This window comes from Seriola aureovittata, chromosome 22, assembly GCF_021018895.1.
Source record: "Seriola aureovittata isolate HTS-2021-v1 ecotype China chromosome 22, ASM2101889v1, whole genome shotgun sequence".
NCBI classification, from domain to species: domain Eukaryota; kingdom Metazoa; phylum Chordata; class Actinopteri; order Carangiformes; family Carangidae; genus Seriola; species Seriola aureovittata.
This window is the reverse complement of record NC_079385.1, coordinates 21,804,361-21,830,962: the sequence shown is the minus strand read 5'-3', so window position 1 is coordinate 21,830,962 and position 26,602 is coordinate 21,804,361. Positions and strand designations below refer to the sequence as shown.

General features: G+C 42.0%; 6 protein-coding genes across 11 annotated transcripts; 3 read left to right on the top strand and 3 right to left on the bottom strand.

The window, feature by feature from the left end:
- Positions 1 to 317: 317 nt before the first annotated feature.
- Positions 318 to 2,966, bottom strand: zgc:193726 (uncharacterized protein LOC561161 homolog). Of its 4 annotated transcripts, none has more exons than XM_056367827.1 (5): positions 2,656 to 2,944; positions 2,514 to 2,576; positions 2,108 to 2,146; positions 1,930 to 1,980; positions 318 to 1,038 (listed from the first exon to the last, which is right to left on the bottom strand). In XM_056367827.1, the coding sequence occupies exons 1-5, from the start codon at positions 2,757 to 2,759 to the stop codon at positions 906 to 908; spliced, it is 390 nt and encodes a 129-aa protein (XP_056223802.1). In that variant the 5' UTR covers positions 2,760 to 2,944; the 3' UTR covers positions 318 to 905. The 4 variants fall into 4 exon arrangements, with proteins under 4 accessions (XP_056223802.1, XP_056223803.1, XP_056223804.1 ...); XM_056367828.1 differs by having other exon boundaries at positions 2,114 to 2,146; positions 2,656 to 2,938; XM_056367829.1 differs by lacking the exon at positions 318 to 1,038 and adding an exon at positions 1,045 to 1,845 and having other exon boundaries at positions 2,656 to 2,966.
- Positions 2,967 to 3,429: 463 nt separating this feature from the next.
- Positions 3,430 to 5,109, bottom strand: atp6v1f (ATPase H+ transporting V1 subunit F). Its single transcript, XM_056367831.1, has 2 exons — positions 4,862 to 5,109; positions 3,430 to 4,011 (listed from the first exon to the last, which is right to left on the bottom strand). The coding sequence occupies exons 1-2, from the start codon at positions 5,017 to 5,019 to the stop codon at positions 3,810 to 3,812; spliced, it is 360 nt and encodes a 119-aa protein (XP_056223806.1). The 5' UTR covers positions 5,020 to 5,109; the 3' UTR covers positions 3,430 to 3,809.
- Positions 5,110 to 5,963: 854 nt separating this feature from the next.
- On the top strand, positions 5,964 to 7,302 carry lamtor4 (late endosomal/lysosomal adaptor, MAPK and MTOR activator 4). Of its 2 annotated transcripts, none has more exons than XM_056367832.1 (4): positions 5,964 to 6,105; positions 6,230 to 6,313; positions 6,847 to 6,964; positions 7,088 to 7,302. In XM_056367832.1, exons 1-4 carry the CDS (start codon positions 6,103 to 6,105, stop codon positions 7,183 to 7,185), a joined length of 303 nt encoding a protein of 100 aa, XP_056223807.1. In that variant the 5' UTR covers positions 5,964 to 6,102; the 3' UTR covers positions 7,186 to 7,302. The 2 variants fall into 2 exon arrangements, with proteins under 2 accessions (XP_056223807.1, XP_056223808.1); XM_056367833.1 differs by having other exon boundaries at positions 5,995 to 6,092; positions 6,229 to 6,313.
- A 640-nt stretch (positions 7,303 to 7,942) lies between these two features.
- On the top strand, positions 7,943 to 15,440 carry dennd6b (DENN/MADD domain containing 6B). Its single transcript, XM_056367825.1, has 20 exons — positions 7,943 to 8,174; positions 9,103 to 9,141; positions 9,245 to 9,287; positions 9,371 to 9,480; positions 9,888 to 9,968; positions 10,354 to 10,459; positions 10,549 to 10,628; positions 11,676 to 11,738; positions 11,835 to 11,890; positions 12,038 to 12,160; positions 12,474 to 12,569; positions 12,681 to 12,775; positions 13,344 to 13,409; positions 13,489 to 13,553; positions 13,652 to 13,741; positions 13,874 to 13,927; positions 14,017 to 14,126; positions 14,202 to 14,304; positions 14,384 to 14,458; positions 14,992 to 15,440. The coding sequence occupies exons 1-20, from the start codon at positions 8,028 to 8,030 to the stop codon at positions 15,136 to 15,138; spliced, it is 1,749 nt and encodes a 582-aa protein (XP_056223800.1). The 5' UTR covers positions 7,943 to 8,027; the 3' UTR covers positions 15,139 to 15,440.
- A 144-nt stretch (positions 15,441 to 15,584) lies between these two features.
- On the bottom strand, positions 15,585 to 20,268 carry gcc1 (GRIP and coiled-coil domain containing 1). Of its 2 annotated transcripts, none has more exons than XM_056367821.1 (4): positions 19,983 to 20,268; positions 18,778 to 19,291; positions 17,887 to 18,561; positions 15,585 to 17,561 (listed from the first exon to the last, which is right to left on the bottom strand). In XM_056367821.1, exons 2-4 carry the CDS (start codon positions 19,159 to 19,161, stop codon positions 16,293 to 16,295), a joined length of 2,328 nt encoding a protein of 775 aa, XP_056223796.1. In that variant the 5' UTR covers positions 19,162 to 19,291; positions 19,983 to 20,268; the 3' UTR covers positions 15,585 to 16,292. The 2 variants fall into 2 exon arrangements, with proteins under 2 accessions (XP_056223796.1, XP_056223798.1); XM_056367823.1 differs by having other exon boundaries at positions 18,790 to 19,291; positions 19,983 to 20,267.
- Positions 20,269 to 20,649: 381 nt separating this feature from the next.
- LOC130163551 (ADP-ribosylation factor 4) lies at positions 20,650 to 26,530 on the top strand. The gene is made up of 6 exons (XM_056367826.1): positions 20,650 to 20,870; positions 21,235 to 21,315; positions 22,734 to 22,843; positions 23,232 to 23,303; positions 23,652 to 23,777; positions 24,942 to 26,530. The coding sequence occupies exons 1-6, from the start codon at positions 20,804 to 20,806 to the stop codon at positions 25,026 to 25,028; spliced, it is 543 nt and encodes a 180-aa protein (XP_056223801.1). The 5' UTR covers positions 20,650 to 20,803; the 3' UTR covers positions 25,029 to 26,530.
- Positions 26,531 to 26,602: the final 72 nt, after the last annotated feature.

The window sequence follows — 26,602 nt, the reverse complement described above, 5'->3', positions numbered from 1 at the left end:
CAAAAGGCAAGTGTACACATGCTCTGCTATTTAAGCTGTATCTGATGATGATGTTTGTCATTGAGATGAGGTTGTTTTGAGTCATCTTCGGTTCTGTTCACCTGATGCAGAGTCTGCTGATAGTTTAAAAAACATTTTTATTATTTCTACTTTTATTTCTACTTATTTTTTTCTCAGTTTGAAATCTAACTTTTGACCTCTGACCGCATGTTTTTTATTCTCCATCTAAGACAGAATGAATGTGAGCTCCAGAATTCAGTGTCAAGTTGTGTCTGTATTTATTCACTTTATAATACTACGATCATTAATTTGAGGAGTCAGATTTGTAAATGGTATTTATTGATAGAATTTTACAAACACCAAGAAATGTACAAACGGTTTTTAAGATTTTGAACATAGTGATTCTTCGGGGTCAGAAACTATCAGTGAAGGTGAAACTGAAAAACCTGGTCAACATGTTCTGACCAGTTTGAATGATTCACTCTTTCTGATGAATCAGACTCTAAATACTACAATATCCATGAGCCTTGGCTGCCATTGGGAAAAAGACGTGTCAAAGGTGTGAATCAGAGCGGTAGTGAATTTAAAACATGTCACCATGGTTGCTGAATTCACCCACAGCTGAACTGATTTAAACTACAGAAGTCACAGAAAAAGAAGAAATTCAGAAGCTCTGTGATTGGTTGTTTCATACCAAAATGCACCATGGGAGTCGTAGTTAGCGACTCTTCACTCTAAAAATCTTTCTGCCAATTTTTTTTCTCTTGTGGAACATGGGGGCATGTTTAAGAGCTTTAATATAAATCTCATCATCATCAGTTGTTGTTTGAAATTGTTCAGTGATAAAAATGTGATGGATCAACAGTGAACACATCATGTGGAGATGATTTAACAGCTGCTTCCTGTCATTTCTTTCCAATGCCGAACGCGTCCGAAGTGGCACCGCCAGCAGTCTCATCCCCGACCTGCAGGGAGGAGCCGAGGTTCACTGTGAGACAGGTGGGGAGGAAGCAGCCATGCAGGGCGTTCCTGATGACACTGAGTGTAAGACGGATAAAGATGAAGACCACAGGTGAGACAGCAGGTGAGGAAGACGACACACATGAGACTGACCTTGTCCGTGACCTCTGTGTTGTTAGAGCTCTCACACGTGAACATGAATCAAAGTATTTACACTGTGAACTGTGCACAAAGCTCTGAAACCAGGTCACAGAAATATGATGGGAATCATTACTATTTTATATATTTATCATAATATGACAAATTCAAATACAAAACACACCAGAGACATAACGTCAGTGTTTCCTGTGTAGTGACAGGATCTCATCTACTGACTGAAGGAAACTTAAGAACAGGAGGATTCTCTATGAAGTTCTGCAGACTCTGTTTCTCTGGAGCTTTATTCTGGAGGGACATCAGATATGATGACATCCTCAGGAAGTGAAGTCACAATGAACCAGATCAACATGTGGTTCAGGTCTAAGGGTTCAGGTGCGAAGATAACAACATGATGACATCACACTGTTTGTTAACACATGATTATGAAGATGATGATGTTACCACATCAAAGATCATTAATCACAGCTGTTAACTGTTTGGCCCCGCCCACTGATATTTCCCTCAGCCAATTTAGAATATTTCATAGAGGTCAGAGGTCAAAGGACAGAATGTAAAGCTCTGTGGTCGTACATACACCTGAGAGAATTCTCTGTAACACAGAGACACAAAGCAACAGAGTGCCACATTTGTAAATACTACAAGTGGAGCACGGGTAAATATCTGTACAGGTGAATATCTGTACAGGTAAATATGAAATCTTACAGTGTGTTCGGTGGAAGAGTGAAGCTGGAAAAAAAACAGAGATCAGTTTGAAACAGTTTAAACCTGATTGGAAGCTTAGACCTGGTTTTAAAGACCTGGTTTACTCACACAGGGGGGACGGGACGTGCATTGCTCCAGCTGCCATTGGACGTCACATCCCTGAGGACAAAAACAACACTCAGTGTGTGATTCAGTGTGATTGTGTGTGTGTGTGTGTGTGTGTGTGTGTGTGTGTGTGTGTGTGTGTGTGTGTGTGTGTGTGCGCGCGTGCGTGTGAGAATCTGACCCATACAGCGACACGTTGATGTTCTGACGAGACTCAAATCTGCAGAGGAAGAGGAAACAATTAAAGACCTCTCATTAAATTCTGAGGATTAAAATGTCTCGACGTACGAAACTTGATATTTCTGTATTTTTGTGTCGTAGCTCAGACACTGAGCAGACATTTCTTCAGTCTCTTATATCACGTTGTTTTTTCTTTTGAATTGTTATAATTAAAAAATTATAATTACAAGGTTTTCTCATAACTATTTCATAATTACTAAACCTCATGAATGTTAAATAATTATGTTTATGATCCTGATGACATCACAAGATTCACATAAAGAATCCAGCTTTTTATATTAATGCCTGCGATCTTAAAGTGTTGTTTGATGACGAACTCCGTCACATGACGTTTCCTTCAGACTCACCTGGTGGAGTTTTCCTCTTTGTTTTGCAGCAGGTGAAAACTCTCCGTGTCCTGATCGTCATGTCTGCACACACATCATCACAACATCATCACATAACATCACTGATGACATCACTGAACCCTGGTGTGTTCAACTGTCTTACCTGGTCTGGTTGAGGGAAGGAGGAAGAGGACCAGCAGACACAGACGCCATCAGCATCATCATCATAATCATGAGGAACAGAGCGACAGACAGAAGCGACTTCATCCTACAGAGAGAGAGCAGGTCTGTGAGTCAGAGTGGACACGACTCGCCCTAACACTGATTTTATACCCGACGCTCTGATCTGAGGTCAGATTTCAACCAATGTTTTTACGTCAGTGCTCAAACATCATCAGTTTCCTTTCAGCTGAAGGTCAGCTGACCTTCAGTCTGCCGACAGGATGAATAATGAAGACCTTCAGTGTCACTTCAATATTTACTGATGGACATTATTAGCTGAACGACCCTGACCTCTGATCAGTGTGTTTGTCTGTTAATGTTCGTCACCATGCAGCTTCAGTCCAAGTCAGATAAGATGATGTCATCATGACATTCTTCTCTCATACAGACACATTGAGCTGCTTCTTGTTGAACCATTATTTCATTTATCATTATAATTTATTAATTCATTGTGCTGCTCTGATGTTTATGATTAAAGAGGATTCACTTATTTACTTCTGTTAGTGTCTCTGACTGTCTGACAATCAATATCAATATTCAATAGTTTTACTTCAACAAACTTCACCACACAATAAATGATATTAAACTATGGAGAGATTTATCATCTTCTTCCTCATGATCATGTCTCTGACTTTTGATATCAACATTTTGTGAATATGAAAAATATAAAATGAATAATGAATAAAAAACTGATTAAAAACAGAAAAGGCAGAACTTCAGAGACATTTATTTTTTATTGTTTATATATATGTGTGTGTGTGTGTGTGTGTATGTATATATATATATTTAATAAGTTAATACATTTGAACAAACACAAAAACAGACATCACTGTTTACACTTTGGATTAATATCCATCATGACACATTTCCAGCAGAGGAAGGAAAACTTTATATTTTTGTCCATAAAAGGCAGAAACAGAAAAATCTTCTACTTCCTGGAAACTGAAATAAAAACAGAAACAACGTGAGGAGGAATGAAGAAGAAGAAATCGATATATAATAATGATCCACCATGACTGAGCAGGAAAGCAACATGTCAGGGACTTTTTTCTTCAACACAGTGTGGGAACGCTGTGTGTTCGGACAGCTCGTTGTTTATCGGAAATCTTCGGCGGAAAACATGCCCTTGGCCCGGCGCAGGATGGAGTCCTTGGACGCGTCGTACGGATGCTCTTTTGACGGGATCTCCAGGACGGCGGGGATCGACTGCATGTGAGCGTCGATTGCGTGACGAATCATCTCGGCGATGAACTGGTTAATCAGGATGATGCCGATGTCGTTACGCGCCAAGAAACTCCTGCGCAGAGAAAATAAGTCAGCAGGGAGCAGGACAAACCGACAACACCACTCCAACTCCATTCACATTTCTATCAATTTAAAATTTCCAATGATGGTGCATTTAGTAAAGTTAGCCTATATTTTATAAATATATATTTCTACATTTCATTTTATACGTTATATTTCAAATATAAACTTATGTTTCATGGATTCATAGGAACGACTGGGGAATTAAATGTTTAAGAAGATTTAGTTTAATTTAAAAATGTCGCCTGATGATTGAAAAACAGTTCATTGTTTTACAACAGGTTAATAGATAACTGAACTGTGTGGTTTCTGAATAGAGTTTGGTTTCTGAATCGACACCCACAGAACTCTATTCAAATTTCTACCAATTTAATATTTTGTTGATCCTGGTAAATTGTGAATTCAGTATTTATAAAAAAAAAAAAAAATCATTCATTTTTTTACACAGAGCTGAGTTCTGGTCCCTGATGATTACAACTATTTTCAGCCAAGTTCTAAAAAGAGATCACAGACAAGAAAACTGCTGAACGGAGTTTGGTTTTTAGGTTAATGAGATTATGGATCCAAAACACACGAGGCCATAATCCATTCAATTTCATGATCAAAATAACATTCCAGCTGATGCTTGATTGTTGTGAATCCAGTGTTTAGGAAATCAGTTCAGATGTTTCATTGAATTCATGTTGCTGTTTCCTGGATGATTTACGTTCTGAGTTGACCTTTGGCCTCTGATTTTTACAAACATGTACAGTCAAAGAAACCGCTTCATTCACAGATGAGTGAAACGTTAAATAGACTGATTTCTGAATGTAGTTTGGTGCATGAAAACGAACTGTTCTTACTTGAAGGTCTCCTCGATCTCCGTGATGCTCGTGTCCTTCTCCACCACCAAGAAATTCGGTTTTCGGTTCTTGTTGAGTTCACCGACCCCCCCGAGCAGGAAGCCGGTGCACGTGTCCTCGTCACCAATAACGGCGATCAGTTTCCCGCGACCAGCCATTGTTCAAAGATCAAGTTTTAACCGAGAAACGGAGAAAATAATTCAGATGATTTTACCGAGAGCTCTTACAGATCATGTGAGAGTCAGCTGATTGCAACTTCCGGTGTAGTTCTGCAGAGGTTCGCGCCCTCTGCTGCTCGGAGACTGAAACATGTCAAAATAAATATAAAAAAATAAATGTAAAATCAAAGCGATGGTTTATACCAAACTTCAGCGACCCTTTACTTTTATCTGACCGATGATATGACGTTAATTTTGTATTTTTATTATATATTTATTTATAATAATAAAAATACATATTCAACAGATCAAATTAAAACTAGTTAACAGTAAAGCTGCCTTCATGGGCAATCTGTAAATCTCTAATTCAAGTTTTTAAAAGTCACAAATACAAACGTAACGTTATAACATCACACACCTTTTTCTGTGTGTTTCACAGTCTTACTCCCTACTTTACTATGAAGCATTTGTACCTTTGTTTTTGTTAGTAATACTTTCTCAAGCGTCATTGTTTATATTGTCATTAATCTCACAATAACCATAAATAAACAATATTCATTATATAAAAACAATTCATCTGGGTTTTTTTTTTTGTTTTAAAGCTGATGTGATTTCAAAAACTTATTATAGTTTGTGTCGTTCATGCAGATAAATATTTAAATACTGCATCAAAAGAAATATGTGTATTCAGATGAAAACATGTTCAGTTTATTACATGTGAGTAATATGAGATGACATATGTGAGTAATATATCTGAGTAATAGATTACATAATACATTACATGAGTAATGTAAGAGAAGAAATGAAAAATATAGAGTAATAAATAAATGCAATAAATTAAAAGTGGAATTATTATCATTAAATAAAGCGTGTTGTCAAGATGTCTGAACATAAATCTACCTCAATTAATGATAAATAATCCGTTTAGGTTTCTCTTCTCATGTTCGTTTGAAGTTTCCAACAGCACATGAAGGTCTCATCGGTCACGTGAAAAATCATAAGACGGAAGTGCAGCTGAGCTACAACCCTGCTACAACCTGTAAAAACAGAAGAATAAGAATAAGAATAAGAATAAGAATAAGAATGGTGAGTGAGACACTTGAATAATTATGTTTTTATCATATTTATAAAGTTATTGAACTGTGACGTTGACTAGCCTGTTAGCAGTTAGCCTGTTAGCTTCGAATGACCCTGTCTGTGCTGTCATCAGACCACTGCGGCTCTGACTGCGGGTCTGGAGCGGATCCCGGATCAGCTCGGGTACCTGGTCATCAGTGAGGACGGGGTCCTGGCTGTGAGTGTTTCATCTGTAACAGTTACCGGTCGGGTTACTGGCCAAACTCTGTTCACATCTCTTCACAAACCTTCACACAGAATTAAAGAGAAAGATAATCTCATTAAATTATCAGGACCTTTATTTTTGATTTTCTTTTTAGGTCCTGGTTTGAAACTTGGGGCCTGATGATTAAAAAATAATTTTAATCTAATTCTGCAAAGTAATAGATGAGAAAACGTTCAATTTAAATTAACTCATTAAGTTTGGTTTGAGACACAAACAACAAACTCCATTCAAATATCTATATTTAACTTTTGTATTGATGCTGGTGAATTTAAAGAGACAGTTGATGAAATGATGAATTCACATTATATATGATAAATACACATAAAACTAGAAACTGTTTAAATTCTTGACTTTTATGTAGTTTGGTTTAAGACATGGAAATGTTTCATTTTATATTAATATATAGAGAGAGATGTATGTAGAGATGAATCCAGTCTGTTGGACATAATCCTGACCTCTGACCCCTGATTTCTTCACCTGCTTAGTCTGCAGGTGAGCTGGAGAATGATGAACACACAGCTGGTGTGATGATGGAGATGGTTCGAACAGCGAGTCGTTTCAGGTTACCTGGATCAGCTGATCCGCCCTTCAAACGCATGTCAGGTAACATGCACACACACACACACACATACACACACACACACACACACACACACACACACACACACACACACACACACAGACCCTCTCATCTGGACTCACCTGTCCTCATGCCTCTGTCCTCAGTGATCCTGGAGGACTTCGTTTACACGGTGACAGTTTCTGGTCAAAAGGTTTTTGTGGTCAAACGTCAGAACAACCAGCAGGAGCCAATCAGCGTCTGAATAACAAAATGATGGTGATGAAGGTCAGAGGTCAACACTGTGACATTACAGTGACCTCCAGCTGATTTCTGATGTTTATTGTTTTTGTTTGTGTGAATAAAATGATTTTTGATCTTTTATCTGTGTGTTTGTCCTGAATGAGCTGATCAATCAAACTTGATCACTAAATCCAGTCCAGTAGACCTGGACCTCATGCAGGACCAGTGCAGTAGAAAACCTGTCTGAATGTATAACATATCATTAATGTGAAAAACCAGACCCTCTCTACAACGAATCCAGACCACGGGATCTTTCCAGAGGGAGTCAGGAGAGACGAGGGGGTCTCACAGTCCTCTGGTCCCCATACACAGAGTCCACATGAAGAGGGACTTTCATTTGGACGGCTGTGGCTCAGGAGGTAGAGTGGGTTGTCCACTAATTAGAAGGGCGGTGGTTCGATCCCCGGCTCCTCCAGGTCACACGTTGAAGTATCCTTGGGCAAGATACTGAACCCCAATTGCTCATGATGGCTGTTGCATCAGTGTGCGAATGTGAGTGTAATTGAGTGGTCAGTAAAACTAAAAAAGAGTTGCAAGTCTATCCATACAACCTCTGACTGGTCCTCAGGTCCACCCCTGACCCCCCAGGCAAAGCAACATGACCCATTGTCCCGAAGTATTAACTGAGTGCAGGACTTTTAATGACCAGTGACGATCCGTGGTTGTCTTGCTGCAGTGTCTCATTGTGTCCACCGGGGGTCTCTGCTCCCTGTCGATATCTTTACCGGTTCATGTGGATGGAGGACCGGAGGAAGACTGGAGGAGGAGGACGGATGGAGGTTGTGGAGCTCTGATGCGGTCGTGATGAACTCGTTTGACGGCTCCGGTTCTCCGCGACATGACGAGATGGCGGGCGGCGGGGACAGCCGGTGTCCATGGTCCCGCTTCGCCTCCTGGTTGGAGTGTGTGTGTGTCGTTACCTTCGACCTGGAGCTCGGACAAGCCATAGAGGTACAGTGTTAGCTTAGCATTGTTAGCATCGTTTATCCTCAGGGTGATCGATCAGTTAGATGTTCAATAATAATATTAGTTCGGAACAGATGCCGATGGTGGGAATCACCAACCGTTAAACACGGTGGTAGTAAATCTGTGCTGTTATTAACACCGTGTTTAACGGTTGATGGAGGCAGGTGAAACGAACTCCGTCTGAAAAACGGAGTATTTGTGATTTAACTTCCCAAATGTTCCTTAGTAATAATGACTCAAATTAAAATATATGTGATAATGAAGAAGTTCACTGTTTAGCTGCATCAGTGAACCAAACAGCTGTTTTCCTTTTTTAATTTAATATATTCTTGACACCTCGTGCTGCTGTCAAGCAGATATAAAGACAAATAAAAGTTAGCATTTTATGTAACGGACTGGTGATGATGTGAAGCCGAAGTCAACGTTCAACCCTTGGGATGTGTTAAAGGTCCAAGACACGGTTCCGTCTCACTGAAAGGCTAACAGTCTTTAAATTAGCAGAATTTGACATGTGATTTGGTTTGTGCTGTAACAGCATCATGTCAGCAGTGACCCACAGAACTCCCCTTCACTCCTCCACCGTGTTCTGGTACTTACACCAAACTCCGTTCATAAAACTGACAATCATTTAGTTCGACCTTCGCTTTGCTAAAAGCTCTTCGCTGTTCAATGACTGATATTAAATGACTGATATTCATAGTGTACTGTTCAGTTCGGCATGACTCCTGTCAACAAACAACATTAATGAATGAATGAATTCTTGCTGCTGTTCACTGGATGATTGTGGGAATGGAAGGCTGAAGTGAACATTATATTCTCAGGTGTATTTCTGCCATTTTACAGGTTGTTGATGGACAAAGATTAAATTTGCATAATTTTGAAAGGACTTATTTTTCTTTCTGGGCGTTTTCAGCTGGTTTATCCTCCAGATGTGAAACTCACTGAGAAGGAGGTAAATTTGAAGTCTTTCTACACCTGCTCTGATTATCACTGTGGACTAACATTCACTTTATTGATCACTAGTTGATCACTTTATTGTTGATGTTTGTTGTCAGAAAACCAGCATATGCTACCTGTCCTTCCCCGACTCGTATTCAGGTAAACTCTACCATCTAATAACACTGATCAATACTCTAGGTCAGAGGTCAGAGGTCACATGACCTGTCTGTGTTCATTCCCAGGATGCCTCGGGGACACTCAGTTCAGCTTCAGGTTACGTCAGTCGGTCGGTCGCAGAGCTTCGAGGTTCAGAGACGATGCTTATAACCGAGACGCTCCTGTTACTCTGCAGGTGAGTTCACACAGGAAAAAGCTGCTGTCATTGATCCATCAGATTGTCAGTAACATGACTGATTAGTTTTTACTGGATCATCAGATTCATCAAAGATTGTCATCAACGTTTCTGCTCTATTTAAAAAAAGAACATGTTAGATGTTGAGGTCCTTTCACTTATCTCAATGTAATTCTGATTGATTGATTGATTGATTGATTGATTGATTGATTGATTGATTGATTAGAGTTCACCCTGTTATTACACAGCATGATTGATGGTCATAGTTCATTATGACGTTGGTGTTTATTTCTGTCTGGTTCTATTTCTTAAGGAAAAAATCAACGTCATGATAGAAATGAATTCTGGGATATAATAGCACTTCCTGTCGCTCTCCCTATAAACTGACTCTTCTCTGGTGTCCTCAGAGGGAAGTGTCCCACTTCTTTGGTTACGTCTATTTCAGACAAGTTAAGGACGTCTCAGTGAAGAGAGGATACTTCCAGAAGGTGAGGGTCCCCTGTACTCACCTGGTCACAGTCCAACACCTGGTCACAATTTAGCTAACAGAGAAGCTAACAGAGGTTATTGCTGTTTATTGCTGTAACATTTTTGTCTCTGTGTTACATTAACATTAATTTTATTATTTTATCAAATTATTTTATCAAATTATTTTATCAAATTATTTTAAAATGATTTCGTCTAATTAAGACATCAACATTTTAGTTCTACCTCTTAAGCTCCGTGATCTCATGTGATCAGTTTCACTTTCAGTTAAACCAGTCTCAGACTGATCCTGGATCAGGTCAGGCCTTTCATCTTTATGAAACAGCCCTCTATTCACACCTGTTCAGTTTGATTGACAGCTGTGGGGTCATGTGACTTGTGTTTCAGTCCCTGGTGTTGGTGTCCAGGATGCCGTACACTCATCTGTTCCACTCACTGCTGCAGATCATTGCACCTGAGTTCTTTGAGAAGCTGGAGCCTTGTCTCGAAGCAGGTGATTATGTCACGCTTACATCATAACCACAAGCCAATCAGAACAGATGGGCAGATATTTCACCTGACATCTGTTATACATCCTCACAGTTTGTAACGAGATTGACCAGTGGCCTTCACCTGTACCTGGACTGACCCTTAACCTGCCTGTGATGGGCGTGGTCTTACAGGTGAGGGGAGGGGGTGTGGTCATTCAGAGGAGGGGCTTGGTTGACAGGTGAGAGGAGGGTCGCCTTCCTCCAGAAAACATCTGGTTCTCTGATAAAATTAAAACTGAAGGAGAGAAGTCAACTACAACTCCCAGGATGCATTTCACAGTATAACAAACAGGTCTGGTTTTAATATAAGAATAATGGAATAATTTTCAGGTGAGATAATGGAGGAACGGCTTAGTGTTTGGTTCACTGTCCAATAAACATATTAACAAGAAATAACAATTAAAAGATAAAGGATGTGCAAAAGATCACAGTGTAGACAGTATAGACTGTTCTGTGCAGGGATCATACCCCAAAGTGTTGATGTAATGTGGTTGTTGATTGATGAGGCCAGATGCAGAAGAAAAGGAAGGTGCTGGTCCATCACTGGGGTGACCGGACTGGACTTCTGGTCCTGATACAGACAAACATGTGATAGGACAAATCCTTTAGATCATATATGTTCAAAAATGTTAGGTCTGTTGTGTGTGTATAATAAATAGTAAGGATAGATATGAATATGCTAAAATAAATACAGTATTAGGCAGTGGATCCTGAAGCTGCTGGTTCTGGATCAAACCGTCTCTTTGTCTCACTTGTAAAAGAAAAGTTACTGACGCATCGAGCTGGACACCAGCCGCAGGAACAGGCTGAATTCTACTACGTCGCTAAAACGTCTGTCGACATCATCAATCATACATTTATGCCACTTGAAGTGTTCGTCAGTACAGTTTGTCATTTGCACTAATGATGCTTTTCGCTACAGACCAATATTAGATGTTACTCACCTGTCTAACAGAACAGTTGCAAGCTCGGCATCAAGCCATATCTCTTTACCCGGAGCTGTCTCCAGCGATGGAAAAACACACCAGGATTCACCCGTGTTTTGCTTTTTTTCTGGCCAGTCTGGCCAGATCGGACCAAATCTTACACATTACGCCTTTAAAATTTAGAACATTAAAGTGTACATGAACTTCCTGTCTGTATTTGAACTTCCTGTCTGTTCACCTGTTCACTGTCCAGGTGAGGATTCCTTCAAAATCAGACAAACCCGGAGGAAGTCCAGTCAAACAGGCTGCTAAAGAGGTCAGAGGTCACAGGCTGTTCATCTTCATTCTCTCTGCGTCTATCATTAATAAATAAATCAATAAAGTTTTATTATTAATATCTGTCTCTCCTCAGAACCTCCTGCCGGCTCCGACGCTGCTGCCCACGATCCATGAACTGGACCTCTTCAAGTCAGAACCAGTTCTTCCTCTGAACCTGATCCACATTTAGTTTAGTTTGTCTTGATCATTCTAGTTTTATTCTGAAGGTCCGCAGATGTTTTAATGACTGAATGAACTGTTTCCACTCGTCTAACGTGACCTCTGACCTCTGACCAGGTGTTTCCAGTCAGCGCTCATCCACCTGCAGATGCTCTGGGAGCTCATGTTACTCGGGGAACCGGTGGTTGTCATGGCGCCGTCTCCCACCATCTCCTCGGAAACTGTGCTGGCCCTCGTCAGGTAACTGAACAGTCAATCAGGAGTCATTTTAACATCCACAGGTGTGAAGTGATCACATTCACACCGTTTGACATCTCTCGAGGAGGCGGAGCACACCTGGACAGGTCACCTGTCAATCACACAGCCTTCAGACACCTTTGAGTCTTTTCACATGAAGAATAAAATCAATCTTAAAAAAGTCAACATTTATTGATTCACTGTGAAGGAGTCACAAAAACATCAGGACAGATGTTTGATGATGTGTGTTATTGATTTCCTGATGGAGAGATGCTCTGAGCAGTTGTTGCCGTGGTAACGGTGTGTGTCTCCTTAGCTCCATCAGTCCTCTGAAGTTCTGCTGCGACTTTCGTCCTTATTTCACCATCCATGACAGTGAGTTCAGAGAGTACACCACCAGGACACAGGCCCCGTGAGTAACCTGCACACCTGAGTCTACCTGTCTGAACTCAACTGAGTCAATCTGTCTGAACTCACCTGACTCTATCTGTCTGTCTGAACACACCTGTCTTGTCTCTGTCAGACCTAACGTGGTTCTGGGAGTCACCAACCCGTTCTTCATAAAGACGTTCCAGTCGTGGCCTCACATCGTTAGACTGGGAGAGATCAGGATGGCAGGTCTGTTCATACATTCATTCACATGAAGGGTGATTCAACAGGTGTGTGACATGAACCAGGTCAGATGTCACAGGTGTTCCTACACAACAAACAACACTGTAAAACACAGAGAACAAGCAGCTGATCATTCATGAAAACTGTTATATAAACAATCCATGAGTTCCACATGTTGGTCCTGGTGTGATTTACTTGTATTCTCCATAGAACAGCCTGAGAACCCTGAGAGGAACCACATGTTTAATATCAGTAAAATATGTTCAATGTCTTTCAGCATTTTACTTTGAAAAACCTGAGTTCAGTCAATAAAGTTTAGAATGCTGAGATGAAATATTCAGTTTTTTATCAAAGAAATACAGTATCTTTCTGTTTATTATTATTATTATTATTATTATTGATAAATGAATGTTTCCTTGTTTTAAATCTAATCACATCAGTCGGACTCTGACTGACCTTGTGCAGATTAAACATATAATAAAATAATTAAACATGAAGTTCATTAGATGACTGAGGTTATGAATTGATTGTTACGGTTAATATCATAACGACTCACCTGTCTGATCACTTCCAGGTGATTTACCCAAACAGGTGAAGGTGAAGAAGCTGTCCAAACTGAAAACACTGGACACCAAACCAGGTAACCTGATAGAACAGAACCAGGTGAAAACCCAGACCACCTGAGTGTGTGTGACTCAGTGTGACTTGTGTGTGTGCAGGGATCTACACAGCGTACAAGACGTTTCTACACAAAGACAAGATCCTGATTAAAAGGCTGTTGAAGGTGAAGCAGCAGAACTCAGACCTGAACACACAACGATGATCACAAGACAAAGATCACATGACCTGTTTAATGAGTCTGAGTCTCGTCTGCATGTTCAGGGCATCCAGAGGAAGAGACCGTCAGAGGTTCAAAGCGCCATCCTGAGGAGACACCTGTTAGAGCTGACGCAGAGCTTCATCATCCCTCTGGTGAGGATCAGCCAATCACATCGCTCTAATGTTACCTGTTGTCCACCTGTCGCTATACTGACGCTCGATGATGTCAGATCAGCACTGACCAATCAGAGAGCAGGAAGTGTAACCCTGCGTTTTGTCTGTCAGGAGCGGTACATGGCAGGCCTGATGCCTCTGCAGAGATCTGTGACGCCTTGGAAGGTAAACAGGAAGTGGCTTCTTTGTGATGATGTCACAGTGATGTCATCAGTGTGGAGATGACAGGTGATTAATTTGTTTTATTTGTTCAGACGCCTCCTCAGATTCGACCCTTCAGTCAGGACGAGTTCATGTCCACTCTGGATCACACTGGGCCTCAGCTCACCTCAATGCTCAAAGGTGATTGGATGGGACTGTACAGGTGAGTCCCTCAGGTGTGTGCAGGTGGTCTCCATGTTCCCGTGCTCACACAATAAATGTCACATTTTCCTGACAGGAAGTTCTTTAGGTCTCCGAACTTTGATGGTTGGTATCGTCAGCGACACAAAGAGATGACTCAGAAACTGGAGAGTCTTCACCTGGAGGTCATCTGTGACGCTGTGAGTTATCTCATCAAACTTCTGGATGACAGTTGTCAAACATCTGGATCCTCTAACCCTGATGTTCTGGTCTTTCCAGGACCTGCTCGGTTGGACCAAAGACAAGTCTGAGGTGGAGATCGTAGATCTGATTCTGAAGCTCAGAGAGAAACTGGTGAGTGGATCAGGGTGACTGCCGCCTGGGATCCGGATCTAAACTCTATGTAATAGATTTATTTAAATGGTCCGTCGTTCTCTCAGTAGAACCTTTTCATTTCATCGACTGTTTACCTGTGAAGTGTCAGTCCGGAGATTTCACACCTGTGATCCAGGTGGGTCAGGACTACAACTCCCAGAGTTGTGTGGACAGCACAATGACTTCCAGTCACAGAATAAGTTTGTTCCATCGCTCTGTTAGCAGCAGTCAGGAGTCTGAAGAGCAGCTCTTCATCTCTCTGTGGCTCCTTCATCTTCTTCACTGATCCTCTCTGTATGAGCAGCAGCTGAACACAGGAAACTCCCCCCACACAAAATGATCAATATTACTGATCAATATCACTGATCAGTGTCAGTCACTGTTGTTTCCTCGTTCATTGATTCAATGGAAATTCTCCAGACTGACACTTTAAGATTGTCCCTAACAGGCTGCTCTAGATTGATTGTGATTGTGTTTACATGACAGACAGGAGGTGTGTTTGTGTGTTTCAGATTAAAGCTCGCAGACAGCAGCTGCAGGTGAAGGACGGAGTTTTACACAAACTACACACTTTTATAAATACAATGATCACAACACTGTCTGAAGACCTGCAGAGTGTTCTACACACACACAGAGAACACACACTGAACACACACTGAACACACACTGAAGAACATGTCCCAGCTGCTTGATTTGACTCTCTTGTTCTCGATGTTTCAGACTTCAGCTCTTTATTTTTAAAATGACTTTATTCTTATAATAACAATTTTTCTCACTATAGTGTCTTCATTCATGAAATACTACAACTTCATTTCTGATGCGCTGTCATAATATTGGAGAAGTTGTGGATTTGTTCTTTTCGGCTTGAAACAAACTTTCAGTTGTTTAACATTCAGCTTCACATGTAACATAGAATATTTATAAAACCTGTTTAAATAAAAATCCAACAAAGAACCAAACAGTTCATTGAAAAGCTGCCTGTTTACCTCTGTTCTGAAAAGTTTGATTCACTTTAATCTGTTACTTTCATTTAAAAAATGAATCTACCATATAACGTCACTGACCACAGATGAAGTGATATTTTTCTAACATTGAATCACAGCTGAAATCCACAAACTGACTGAGCTCAGTGAATGTAACTTGCAATAGAAGTAATAATAATAGTAATAATGTATTTACCATACCAATACCAATATTTTTTTGTTTTGAGAACTGAAACCTGAATCTTGTTCACATGGTCAATTATGGTATATTTTCTCCTCTGTAATATTATATTTGTAATGTTGAGGAAAAGTTTTAAATTGCCTCTTCTAGTAGACACTGTGGAAAACCCTAAGGTGAATTTACTATTATCATATTTTAGAAGATGAAAATTAACCAAACTTTGTCAAGCAGGAAAATATTTTAATTTCTACACAAAATATACATATCAATGATATGAAGAACTGCATTAAATCACCTTTTAAATGTTTTCATTCAGTGACAGTCATATAATCATACATGTTTAAATATGAATATACAGTTTCTACAGGAGAACAGAACCAAACTGCAAGTTTTCTATCAATTTAAACATCAGGTAAATGAAACTATAGCTCCCGTCATAAACCGCTAGCCGGTCAGAGTGAGTTGGTGTCATGTAATGGGGTTTATGTTGGAAAGCATCAGAAGGGTCAATAAGGTCTGTTTGTAAAACCTGTTCAGAATCAAAGCCAGTGAACAAACTGAAGGGGAAATCAAAGTCTGGGAATGTGTCACTGATTTACAGACAGACTGGATTCAGGTTCAGGAGGTGATGTTTCTTCTTCAGGTGTCTTTATCTCTTGTTGGTCCACCACGTCGCCCCCTGCAGCCTCAGGACGTGGTGTTTCTCCTGCGGGCTAAAGTGCAGGATAGTAAGGATGGCGGTGAGCGTCTGCTGCCTCCCGCTGGCGTCCTGCAGCGTCAGGAACTTGTAGATGACGTTCTTCAGGTACTCCATGTTGGCACCCTCTCTGCTCTGGTCTCGGATCAGTTTGTCCAGTTGTCCTCGCAGCTCCGTCACCTCCTCGTCGTGTCGCTCTCCGTTGGCAATGAGCCTGGCCTGCAGCTGGTGGAGGTCCTCCTCCAGCCGGTGTTTGTGACGCCGCAGCCCGCCCACCTCTACCTCCTTCCTCGCCAGCTGTTCAGCGTACAACAGCAGTGTTGGCTCGGCAGGGGCGACCCGCCGCAGGGCCTGGCTGACGATGTCACCCTCGCTCTCAGGGCCAGGCTCGCCATCAACATCAGCAGCTTCATTGCACTCATCGCGGCTGAGGGCGGCGGCGGCGGCGGCACGCAGCCTCTCCAGCTCCTGGTCTTTCTCGTCCAGCAGAGCCATTGTCCTCTCTCTCTGTTTGTGAAGCTCCGCCTCCAGTCGCAGCAGCTCGTCACGGTGCAGTGCCTCCGCCCGCTCCACTTCCTGTCTGTGGCTCTGCTGCAGTGCTGCCACCGCCTGCTGCCGTTCCTCCAGCTCACGGCAGCGGTGGACCTCGGCCTCATCGCTCTGGATCCGCAGGTTGATGTACTTCTCCTTCAGCTCGGACAGCTGGTCCCGGACCTCCTCCAGCTCTTTGGCCTGGCAGCCATCTTTGGCGTTCTTGTTCTTCAGCACCACCTGCGCTCGCAGCTTGTAACGCTCAAACTCATCCTTCAGCTGCCGCAGCTCCTGCTGGTAGACCAGCGCCGAGGCTCTGTCCCCACCCGGCTCTGCCTCAGTCTCTGCGAGGTCCTGGATGTTCTGGTCTGGATTCCTCTGAGCCGCCAGCAACAGCAGCTTCTTCACCCTCTGCAGCTTCTCCTTCAGCGCACCCACGTCCAGCTGCGACTCGTCTATGCTTAGGTCAGAGGTCGACCTGCTGGAGGCGGCAATGGCCAGCGTTTTGTTCTCTGTGTCCAGCTGCAGGATCCGGTCCCGGAGTCTCTGAGCGGTCTGCTGGTCTCGCTGCCTCGCCTTCTCACAGGAACCCAGCAGCTCCGACAGCTCAGAGACTCGCTGCTCCAGACCTGCGACCCGGATCTCTGCGGCCTGAGCACGCTCACGAGCGCGCTCCTCTGCCTCGCAGACCTGAAACACAGAGAGGGTTCAGACTGAGACCAGAACCTGCTGAGACTAAAACCTGAAGAAGTTCACTGAACCTTTCAAACAGTCACACTGACACCTGCTGGACAATGTGAGGTACTGCACCTGAACCTGAGCCTGTTGGATTATAGTCTGGAATCTTCAGTCAGATTGAGTTCAGAGTTCAGTTTGGTTCAAGTTGTTTTACCTCCCTGGTCTGATTGTGGATCCACTTTAGTTAGTGTGGGCCTTGTTTTAGTTAGCTCTGGTCAAGCCCTACCTTCCTGGTCTAGTTGTGATCTGGTTTTAGTTAGCTCTGGTCTAGCCTTACCTTCCTGGTCTCGCTGTGGATCTGCTTCTGGAAGTGGTTTTTCAGCTCCCTCAGCTCCCGCTGCAGCTCATCCACTCTGGGATCTGGTTTCTTCTGGTCTTCCTCTGCGGCCTGCAGCCTCCTCTTCAGCTCATCTCTCTCCTCCCTTACCTGGTTAAGGTGAGCCTCAGACTCCACCCCACGGTCTACAGCCTGTGATGTCATCAGGAGGGTGGTGTTGGCGTCCTGTAGGCGGAGCTCGGCGTCCTGCCGCAGGTCTCGTTCCTGCTGCAGGATCCTCTGCAGCTCCCTCAGCTGCTGGACGTGATCTCCCTGCTCCTGCTCCCTCTCGTGCTGCTGCGTGATGATGCGAGCGCGACTCTCGGCCAGCTGCTGCTGCAGAGCGTGCAGCTCCGCCTCCTGCTGTGTCGTCATGGTGACCAGGCGTTCCCGCAGCTCCTCCACCTCCTGCTTCAACTGACGCTTGTCAGCCTGGAAACTCGCCTCCATACGAGACTTCTCCTGTGTCACCGTGGCCAGGGCGCCGGTGAGCGTGGTCAGTTGGCTCTTCAGCTGGGCGATGCGACGCTCTGCCTCCACGTTTGTAAGGGCCGTGGCCTGTTGCTGAGGCTCCGCCCCCATACCACTTCTTTCTGCGGCACCGGCCTCAAGCTCCGCCCTCTCCACCCTCAGGGTCTGCAGGAAGAAACAAGAGTTTGAACTCGTCACGTTGCATCATCCACTGAACCAAACACACCTGTCCAGGTAACTCTGGTTTACCTGGACTATATATATGAGTGTATATATATATATATATATATATATATGTGTGTAGTATATGAGAGAAACTGGAGAACAGATAACATTTAATAACTAAAGGATGTTTCAGTCAGCTGACTTTTTTAAATGTACCATCGAGCTTACTTTCCCTCCCAGTTCTCCCTGGTCTTCCTCTGATTGGTCCCCTCTGGTGGTCTCAGTGGGCATGTCCACAGACGCCACCGTGTCCTCGCTGTCCTCACTGTGCAGTGAGCAGCCGTCCTCTGGGAGGTCTGAGGCGGCAGCAGCAGTGGTGTTGTCCTGGCCCTGCTGGTTCAGGTCCACCTCCTGGGTCACCGTCAGGACCTTCAGACTGGCCTCCAGAGCCTCCTTCTCCTTCAGAAGACTCTTGTAGGCCCGGACCACATCCTTGAAGCGGGTCTGGTACTGGACCAGCTGTTTTTTCTGGGACTCGATGGTGTCCAACAGCTCCTTCCTACTGGGCCCGCCCCCGAAACTCATCCCAAACTTCTCCATGACTCTGCTGGTCTACCAGACTGTTAGTCTACCAGGGTCCAATCAGACTGAATCCATTGTCAGGACCAGAACTGGTTCATGTGTAACCAACCATGATGAAAACTGAGGCTGTGCTGGACTGGAAAAGAAACTGTCAACACAAGCAGCAATCAGTCCGTCAGTCAGTGGTCAGTGTGTAAAGCTGCAATTAAACACATTTAAACAGCCACAGAATCAGAAACATTAATACTGTTCTTTAATGACGAACATGTTTCAGTCTTTAAAACCAGCTTCACTGCTTCATGTTTGATTCATGTTTGCCTCTGGATTTAACTGTGAGTAAAACTATAAACTGCACAACATGGGGGAGGGGAGATCTCTCTTCTCCCTCAGTACAGTCTTAAGATATTCCCTCCCTCAATCGAATCAATTAATGAGCTGATTGAGAGAAAATTATTGAATCATCGTTTGGCTTAAACACAAGACTGTGAAAATACAACAAGTTTTTAAACTATTTATTATCATTTGTTGACAAAACGATGAACTACATCAAATTAACACATTAGCCTGTGATGAAAACATCAGTTACATTAGTTTCAGGTCCGGATATAAACAACAGATTCACACACAGATCCGGGTCTTTGGTTCAGTCTCAGTTTCTTCTTTATTCTAGTTAATGTTCATTATTTCTAATTAATGCCACCGTCACAAACTGTCATTAACCGTCATTAACTGTCCATCTGAGAGGACATGTAAACCAAGTTTAAAGCTCAGACAGAAACAAACTTTAACATTTACCGACAAACACCGTCGCTAGTCACCGACCTCTCTCCGGTTCTTACCTGAGTAGACGGGGGGTCAGTCAAATTTATCTAAGATCAGAGTTTATTGATTTAATCAGGAAATCCTTGTTTTAAAACGTTATTGATCTTATTTATTGTAAAACTAAATTCAACAAATACAGAACATGAACTGTCAGCTAACAGCAGCCATGTTGGACTGAACCGGATCTGAAGAGAGAGGAGGCGGGAATTCAATGATGCATTCATGACATCAGGAATATAACCTCACATAGACAAAATGACAGACAGTGGATACGTTCTGTTATTAAACTAAATTATGTCACAGTGACCTGCGCTATTTCTGTTAATGTGATTTTTTTTTTAAAACAGAAAAAAATATTAATTTTGAAAATTTCAAAAGTAAGAGCATATTTTTAATAAAACAATGACAACAGGAAAATAATAATGAGTTTTGTGTCAATTTTGTCTATTTATAATTTTATCTACATATAATATTTGATTTTATCAAACTATTTTTATTGTGTGTTTTGGTAAAGTCTGATAAAGATGTATTATTGTTGACATTTCTATTATTTAAAACTTTTCTTCCTCTGTTGTGTGGAATGAAATACAAAGGTATTGAGTGTGCAGGCTTTCTACTAGTCCTTGAACGGATCATCACTTCTGGGTGTTAATAAAGTTTTTTCAAAGCAGTGACGTCATTTATTCCGCGTTGGCCTGGACGTGGCACCGAAAAGGAGCTGCGCCCACTCTGGTTTCTCTCCGCCTGTTCCCGGTCTGTTCCCCGGCTCTGACCAGCAGCTGCTCCCGGACTAACCGGCTGACCTCCTCCCGCCCCTGAAACGGGACATTTTAGTGAAATGGGCCTGACGATCTCGTCTCTGTTCTCCCGGTTTTTCGGGAAGAAGCAGATGAGGATCCTGATGGGTGAGCACCGCGGTTAGGCTAACTAGCTCCGAGGCTATCCGGCCAGACCGGCGAGGTCTGAAAACACGCTACATACTCTGGTTTCTGTCCTTAACATAATAACTTGTATCCCGTTCCCGGTGTTAAACAACCGGCTGCTTAGCCTCCGTCCATGACAGAACATCTTAGAAACAGAAGCTAACACAGCTAGCCGTCAGAGGCTAGCGCTCAGAGCTAACGGGGCGGTTTAACGGCAGAGTTTAACTCTTTATCTATTTAATGAACCTCCCGTTACCCGCAGACTGAAGCGGACGAAGACAGAGCCGCTTGACCCGGAGTTCAGAGTCAGTTCGTGTACTTTAACTCTGATATCTGTCTGTTTCAGTGGGTTTGGACGCAGCTGGAAAAACAACGATCCTCTACAAACTGAAGCTCGGAGAGATCGTCACCACTATCCCAACTATCGGTAAATAATCAGTAATCACATCCGTAATCAGGTGATAACTGTCAGTGTAATGTGTGTCTGTCAGCATTTAATGTCTAATATGACGTTTCAAACATGATTTTTTTTTTCTGCTGAAGTGATGGTTTGTTTTAAAACAGTGAACATGTTCCTGTTAGTTTCAAATGTTTTGTCTTGAACTCAAACACTCAAAATCCTCACAACAGGAACCAGAGATGTCACATGTTACTGGACCATTTGAAACTGGTTTTCAATACAGTTCATTAGGATAACAGTCTAACATTCATCCTGTACAGAGTAAAGACAGTTTATTGATCTGTATAATCAGTATATAAAGATGTAATATACAAAGATAGCTGGTTTACAGTACAGTGCAGCCATGAGCAGACCTCAGTGTTAATTCATGTGCTTGTTAATGACTCACATCAGACAACATAATAAACAAACATAGTTTTACTTTAGTCTGATTTGTTCTGTGACACCAATGGATCTAAAGACCTGAAGCAGTCTGAGACCAACATTAGACCTGAAGCAGTCTGAGACCAACATTAGACCTGAAGCAGTCTGAGACCAACATTAGACCTGAAGCAGTCTGAGACCAACATCAGACCTGAAGCAGTCTGAGACCAACATTAGACCTGAAGCAGTCTGAGACCAACATCAGACCTGAAGCAGTCTGAGACCAACATTAGACCTGAAGCAGTCTGAGACCAACATTAGACCTGAAGCAGTCTGAGACCAACATCAGACCTGAAGCAGTCTGAGACCATTATTAGACCTGAAGCAGCCTGAGACCAACATTAGACCTGAAGCAGTCTGAGACTAACATCAGACCTGAAGCAGTCTGAGACTAACATTAGACCTGAAGCAGTCTGAGACTAACATCAGACCTGAAGCAGTCTGAGACCAACATTAGACCTGAAGCAGTCTGAGACCAACATTAGACCTGAAGCAGTCTGAGACCAACATCAGACCTGAAGCAGTCTGAGACCATTATTAGACCTGAAGCAGCCTGAGACCAACATTAGACCTGAAGCAGTCTGAGACTAACATCAGACCTGAAGCAGTCTGAGACCAACATTAGACCTGAAGCAGTCTGAGACTAACATTAGACCTGAAGCAGTCTGAGACCAACATCAGACCTGAAGCAGTCTGAGACCAACATTAGACCTGAAGCAGTCTGAGACCAACATCAGACCTGAACCAGTCTGAGACCAACATTAGACCTGAACCAGTCTGGGACTAACATCAGACCTGAACCAGTCTGAGACCAACATCAGACCTGAAGCAGTCTGAGACCAACATTAGACCTGAACCAGTCTGAGACCAACATTAGACCTGAACCAGTCTTGGACTAACATCAGACCTGAACCAGTCTGAGACCAACATCAGACCTGAACCATTTACTGTGTCTGTTTCAGGCTTTAATGTGGAGACAGTCGAGTACAAGAACATCTGTTTCACGGTCTGGGACGTCGGTGGTCAGGACAAGATCAGACCTCTGTGGAGACACTACTTCCAGAACACTCAGGTACTGAACAAGGACCAGGACTGTGGTTGAAGTTAATATAAGTTTACTCTGAGAGATGAAAACACATCTGATCATACAACCTGTTGTTGTTTTATTATTATTATTTATTATTATTATTGTTAGTATACACCTGATTATTATAACACAATGAAAAGTTGTTGACCTTTGACCTTTGATCCAGTGTCAGGTTTGATCTTCACTGTTCTCAGGTCAGAGGTCACAACAGTTAGAACACGGACAAGTTCAATCCATTGAACAGATGATGGATCCAGAACCAGTGTTTGGTTGATGAGAACTTGGTTTATTGGCTCCACTATGTTGAACTGTCCCACACTCAGACTGATGATATTGATTGGTGTGACTTCTGACCCCTCTGTCTGCTGTGTAGGGTCTGATCTTTGTAGTGGACAGTAATGACAGAGAGAGAGTAGCAGAGTCTGCGGAGGAACTCTCCAAGATGGTAAGAAACTTATTCTTTATTTATCCTTTATTTTATTAATGTATGTATTTTTCCACAATGTTTTATATTTTACAGATAAATATAACTTCAGCATAAATTAAACACTCTGTTTCATTATTGATTAATCTTACCAGTATTTCTTCTATAGACTCGTTCTGACTCCTGAGATAGAGACAACGTCACCAACGTCAGAATAAATAATGACACACTTTTCTTAAATATATTAGTGTTATTATCGTTACTGGAAAAAAATTCGATTGGCTCCATCCACAGTGAAGACCTCGGCCCTGTAGATTTATGACACCATCAGTGACATCATGATACATATGACACTCCCTCTCTCTGTAGATCCAGGAGGACGAGTTGAAGGAGGCGGTTCTTCTGGTGTTTGCTAACAAACAGGATCTTCCCAACGCCATGGGAGTCAGTGAACTCACCGACAAACTGGGTCTGCACAGCCTGCGCAGCAGAACTGTAAGGATCAATAATCAATAAGAATCAATAAGTCATTTAGTTTGATCCAGTCTTCAGACATGAAGAACGTTATCTGACCATATTTGAGGTCTGATCAGATTACTACACAATGAGCTCTGATCAGATTAGATCAGATTACTTCTGTGAGGTCTGATCAGATTACTTCTCAGTGAGGTTTTTATCAGATTATTTCACAGAGATCTGATCAGATTACTTCAGTGAGGTCTGATCAGATTATTTCAGTAAGGTCTGATCAGATTACTTCAGAGATCTGATCAGATTATTTCAGTAAGGTCTGATCAGATTACTTCACAGTGAGGTCTGATCAGAATACTACACAATGAGGTCTGATCAGATTACTACACAATGAGGTTTGATCAGATTACTACACAATGAGGTCTGATCAGATTACTACACAGTGAGGTCTGATCAGATTACTACACAATGAGGTCTGATCAGATTACTTCACAGTGAAGTCTGATCAGATTACTTCACAGTGAAGTCTGATCAGATTACTTCAGTGAGGTCTGATCAGATTACTACACAGTGAGGTCTGATCAGATTACTTCACAGTGAAGTCTGGTCAGATTACTACACAGTGAGATCTGATCAGATTACTACACAGTGAGGTCTGATCAGATTACTACACAGTGAGGTCTGATCAGATTACTACACAATGAGGTCTGATCAGATTACTACACAATGAGGTCTGATCAGATTACTTCACAGTGAAGTCTGATCAGATTACTACACAATGAGGTCTGATCAGATTACTACACAATGAGGTCTGATCAGATTACTACACAGTGAGGTCTGATCAGATTACTACACAATGAGGTCTGATCAGATTACTACACAATGAGGTCTGATCAGATTACTTCACAGTGAAGTCTGATCAGATTACTTCAGTGAGGTCTGATCAGATTACTACACAGTGAGGTCTGATCAGATTACTACACAGTGAAGTCTGGTCAGATTACTACGCTGAGGTCTGATCAGATTACTACACAGTGAGGTCTGATCAGATTACTTCACAGAGAAAGTTCAAAAGATGTTTATGTTCAGGTGTGTTTAATCAAAATAATATTAATAATAATGATTATTATCATGTTAACCTGTCCAGGTGTCTAACAGCTGTTACTACCTGTGTCTTTGTCTCCTCAGTGGCACGTTCAGGCCACCTGTGCCACTCAGGGTACAGGTCTCTACGAGGGTCTGGACTGGCTGTCCAATGAGCTGTCAAAACGCTAGAGCAGCGGGCAGGTAACAGGAAGCAGCAGACTGATGTCATTGACTGATGTCATCGACTGATGCCACCATGTACAAACTGATGAAGAGGTGCAGGAGGAGGCGGAGTTTCACAGGACTGTTTTTGTTTTTTTTTTTTAAATTATAAATGTGTCTGTCTGTAGGAGGAAGTGATGTCATGGACTCTGAGCTCACCTTTATTTCCTATCATCCTCTTCTGTTCTTCCTGCAGATGTTTGTTAGATCTGTTTTTTTCTTTTAATCCGCATGTTTTAACTGAATCATGTGACAGGAAGTGAGTCAGGAGGGGCGTGGCTTATGACAGGCTGCAGTTACCTTTTTTTAGAGGGCAGTGTTTGACAGGTGACAGTTACCTGTTGGGGGGTGGGGTTGTGACAGATGACTGTTACCTGTTGAGGGGAGGTTGACAGATGTGATGGGCAGGATTTGTGACAGGTGACAGTTACCTGTTGGGGTGGGGGTTGGGTTAATGACAGGTAACTGTTTCCTGTTTTTTTAGAGGGTGGGGTTTATGAAAGGTTACAGATACCTGTGGGGGCAGGGGGCGGAATTTGTGACAGGTGGCAGTTACCTGTGGTGGGGGCAGGGGGCGGAGTTAACTACAGGTGACAGTTACCTGTTATTTGATGACTCATTCCACAGAGCCGAACCTGAAGGCCTCGTCATTCCTTATCAATGTGAAGAAGAAACAGAGATGACAATGATGCAATAAAGGTTTTTTTTTCTTCGCACCTGTTTTTGTTATTTTTAGCTTAATATTTAAAATAATTCATATTCATGAGGCTCCAAAAATCTTTTTGTGACAGAAAAATTCCCTGTTATAATTTGGTATTTGAACGCATCACCAGTTTGTGTTATAAGAAGAAAATGAACCTGTTAAATGAGATGTAAAGGTTTTATTTTATATGTTCTGACATATTTGTTATTAAAACATAAAAATGTTTTATAGCATTAATTTTTGGTGAACATTTTCTTGTTATAAGTTTGAACCATATTTAACAACATTTAGAGACAGGAATAAACAGGTCTACAAGAATGTTTTCTTGAGATTTTTCATGTTACAACATTTTTTTATTTTGTGTTGTGAGAATTCTTCCTCATCTCTAATAATAATAATGAGAAAGATAAATGTTTTGTTATAGGGGAACAATGTGATGTCACAGTGACAGGAAAAATTTTAACATGGAAAAGATCATGTTAAAAACATCTTATATTGTTTTATGTTTAAATGAAATGTTAGTTTATTTATATATTTTTGCTATTTTCATTTAGACTTTTTCTCGTTAGTGAATGATTCTGTTGTAACAGGAAACTTTTCTTCTTATAACAATATTTCACTTTATATCATGAAAATCAACAGATGATTTTTTCCGCACCAACTTATATTGAACTGATTTTGTGAAATTAAGTTTTTTCATAATAAGATCAATTTAATCTGTCAGTTTATTTGGATTTTCATGATAAAAAAAATTTGTTGAAATGAATTTTAATGTTATGTCATATTTTCCTTTTCATGCTCCCGTGTTGAAATCTGATCTGTTTCATATTCTACAGTG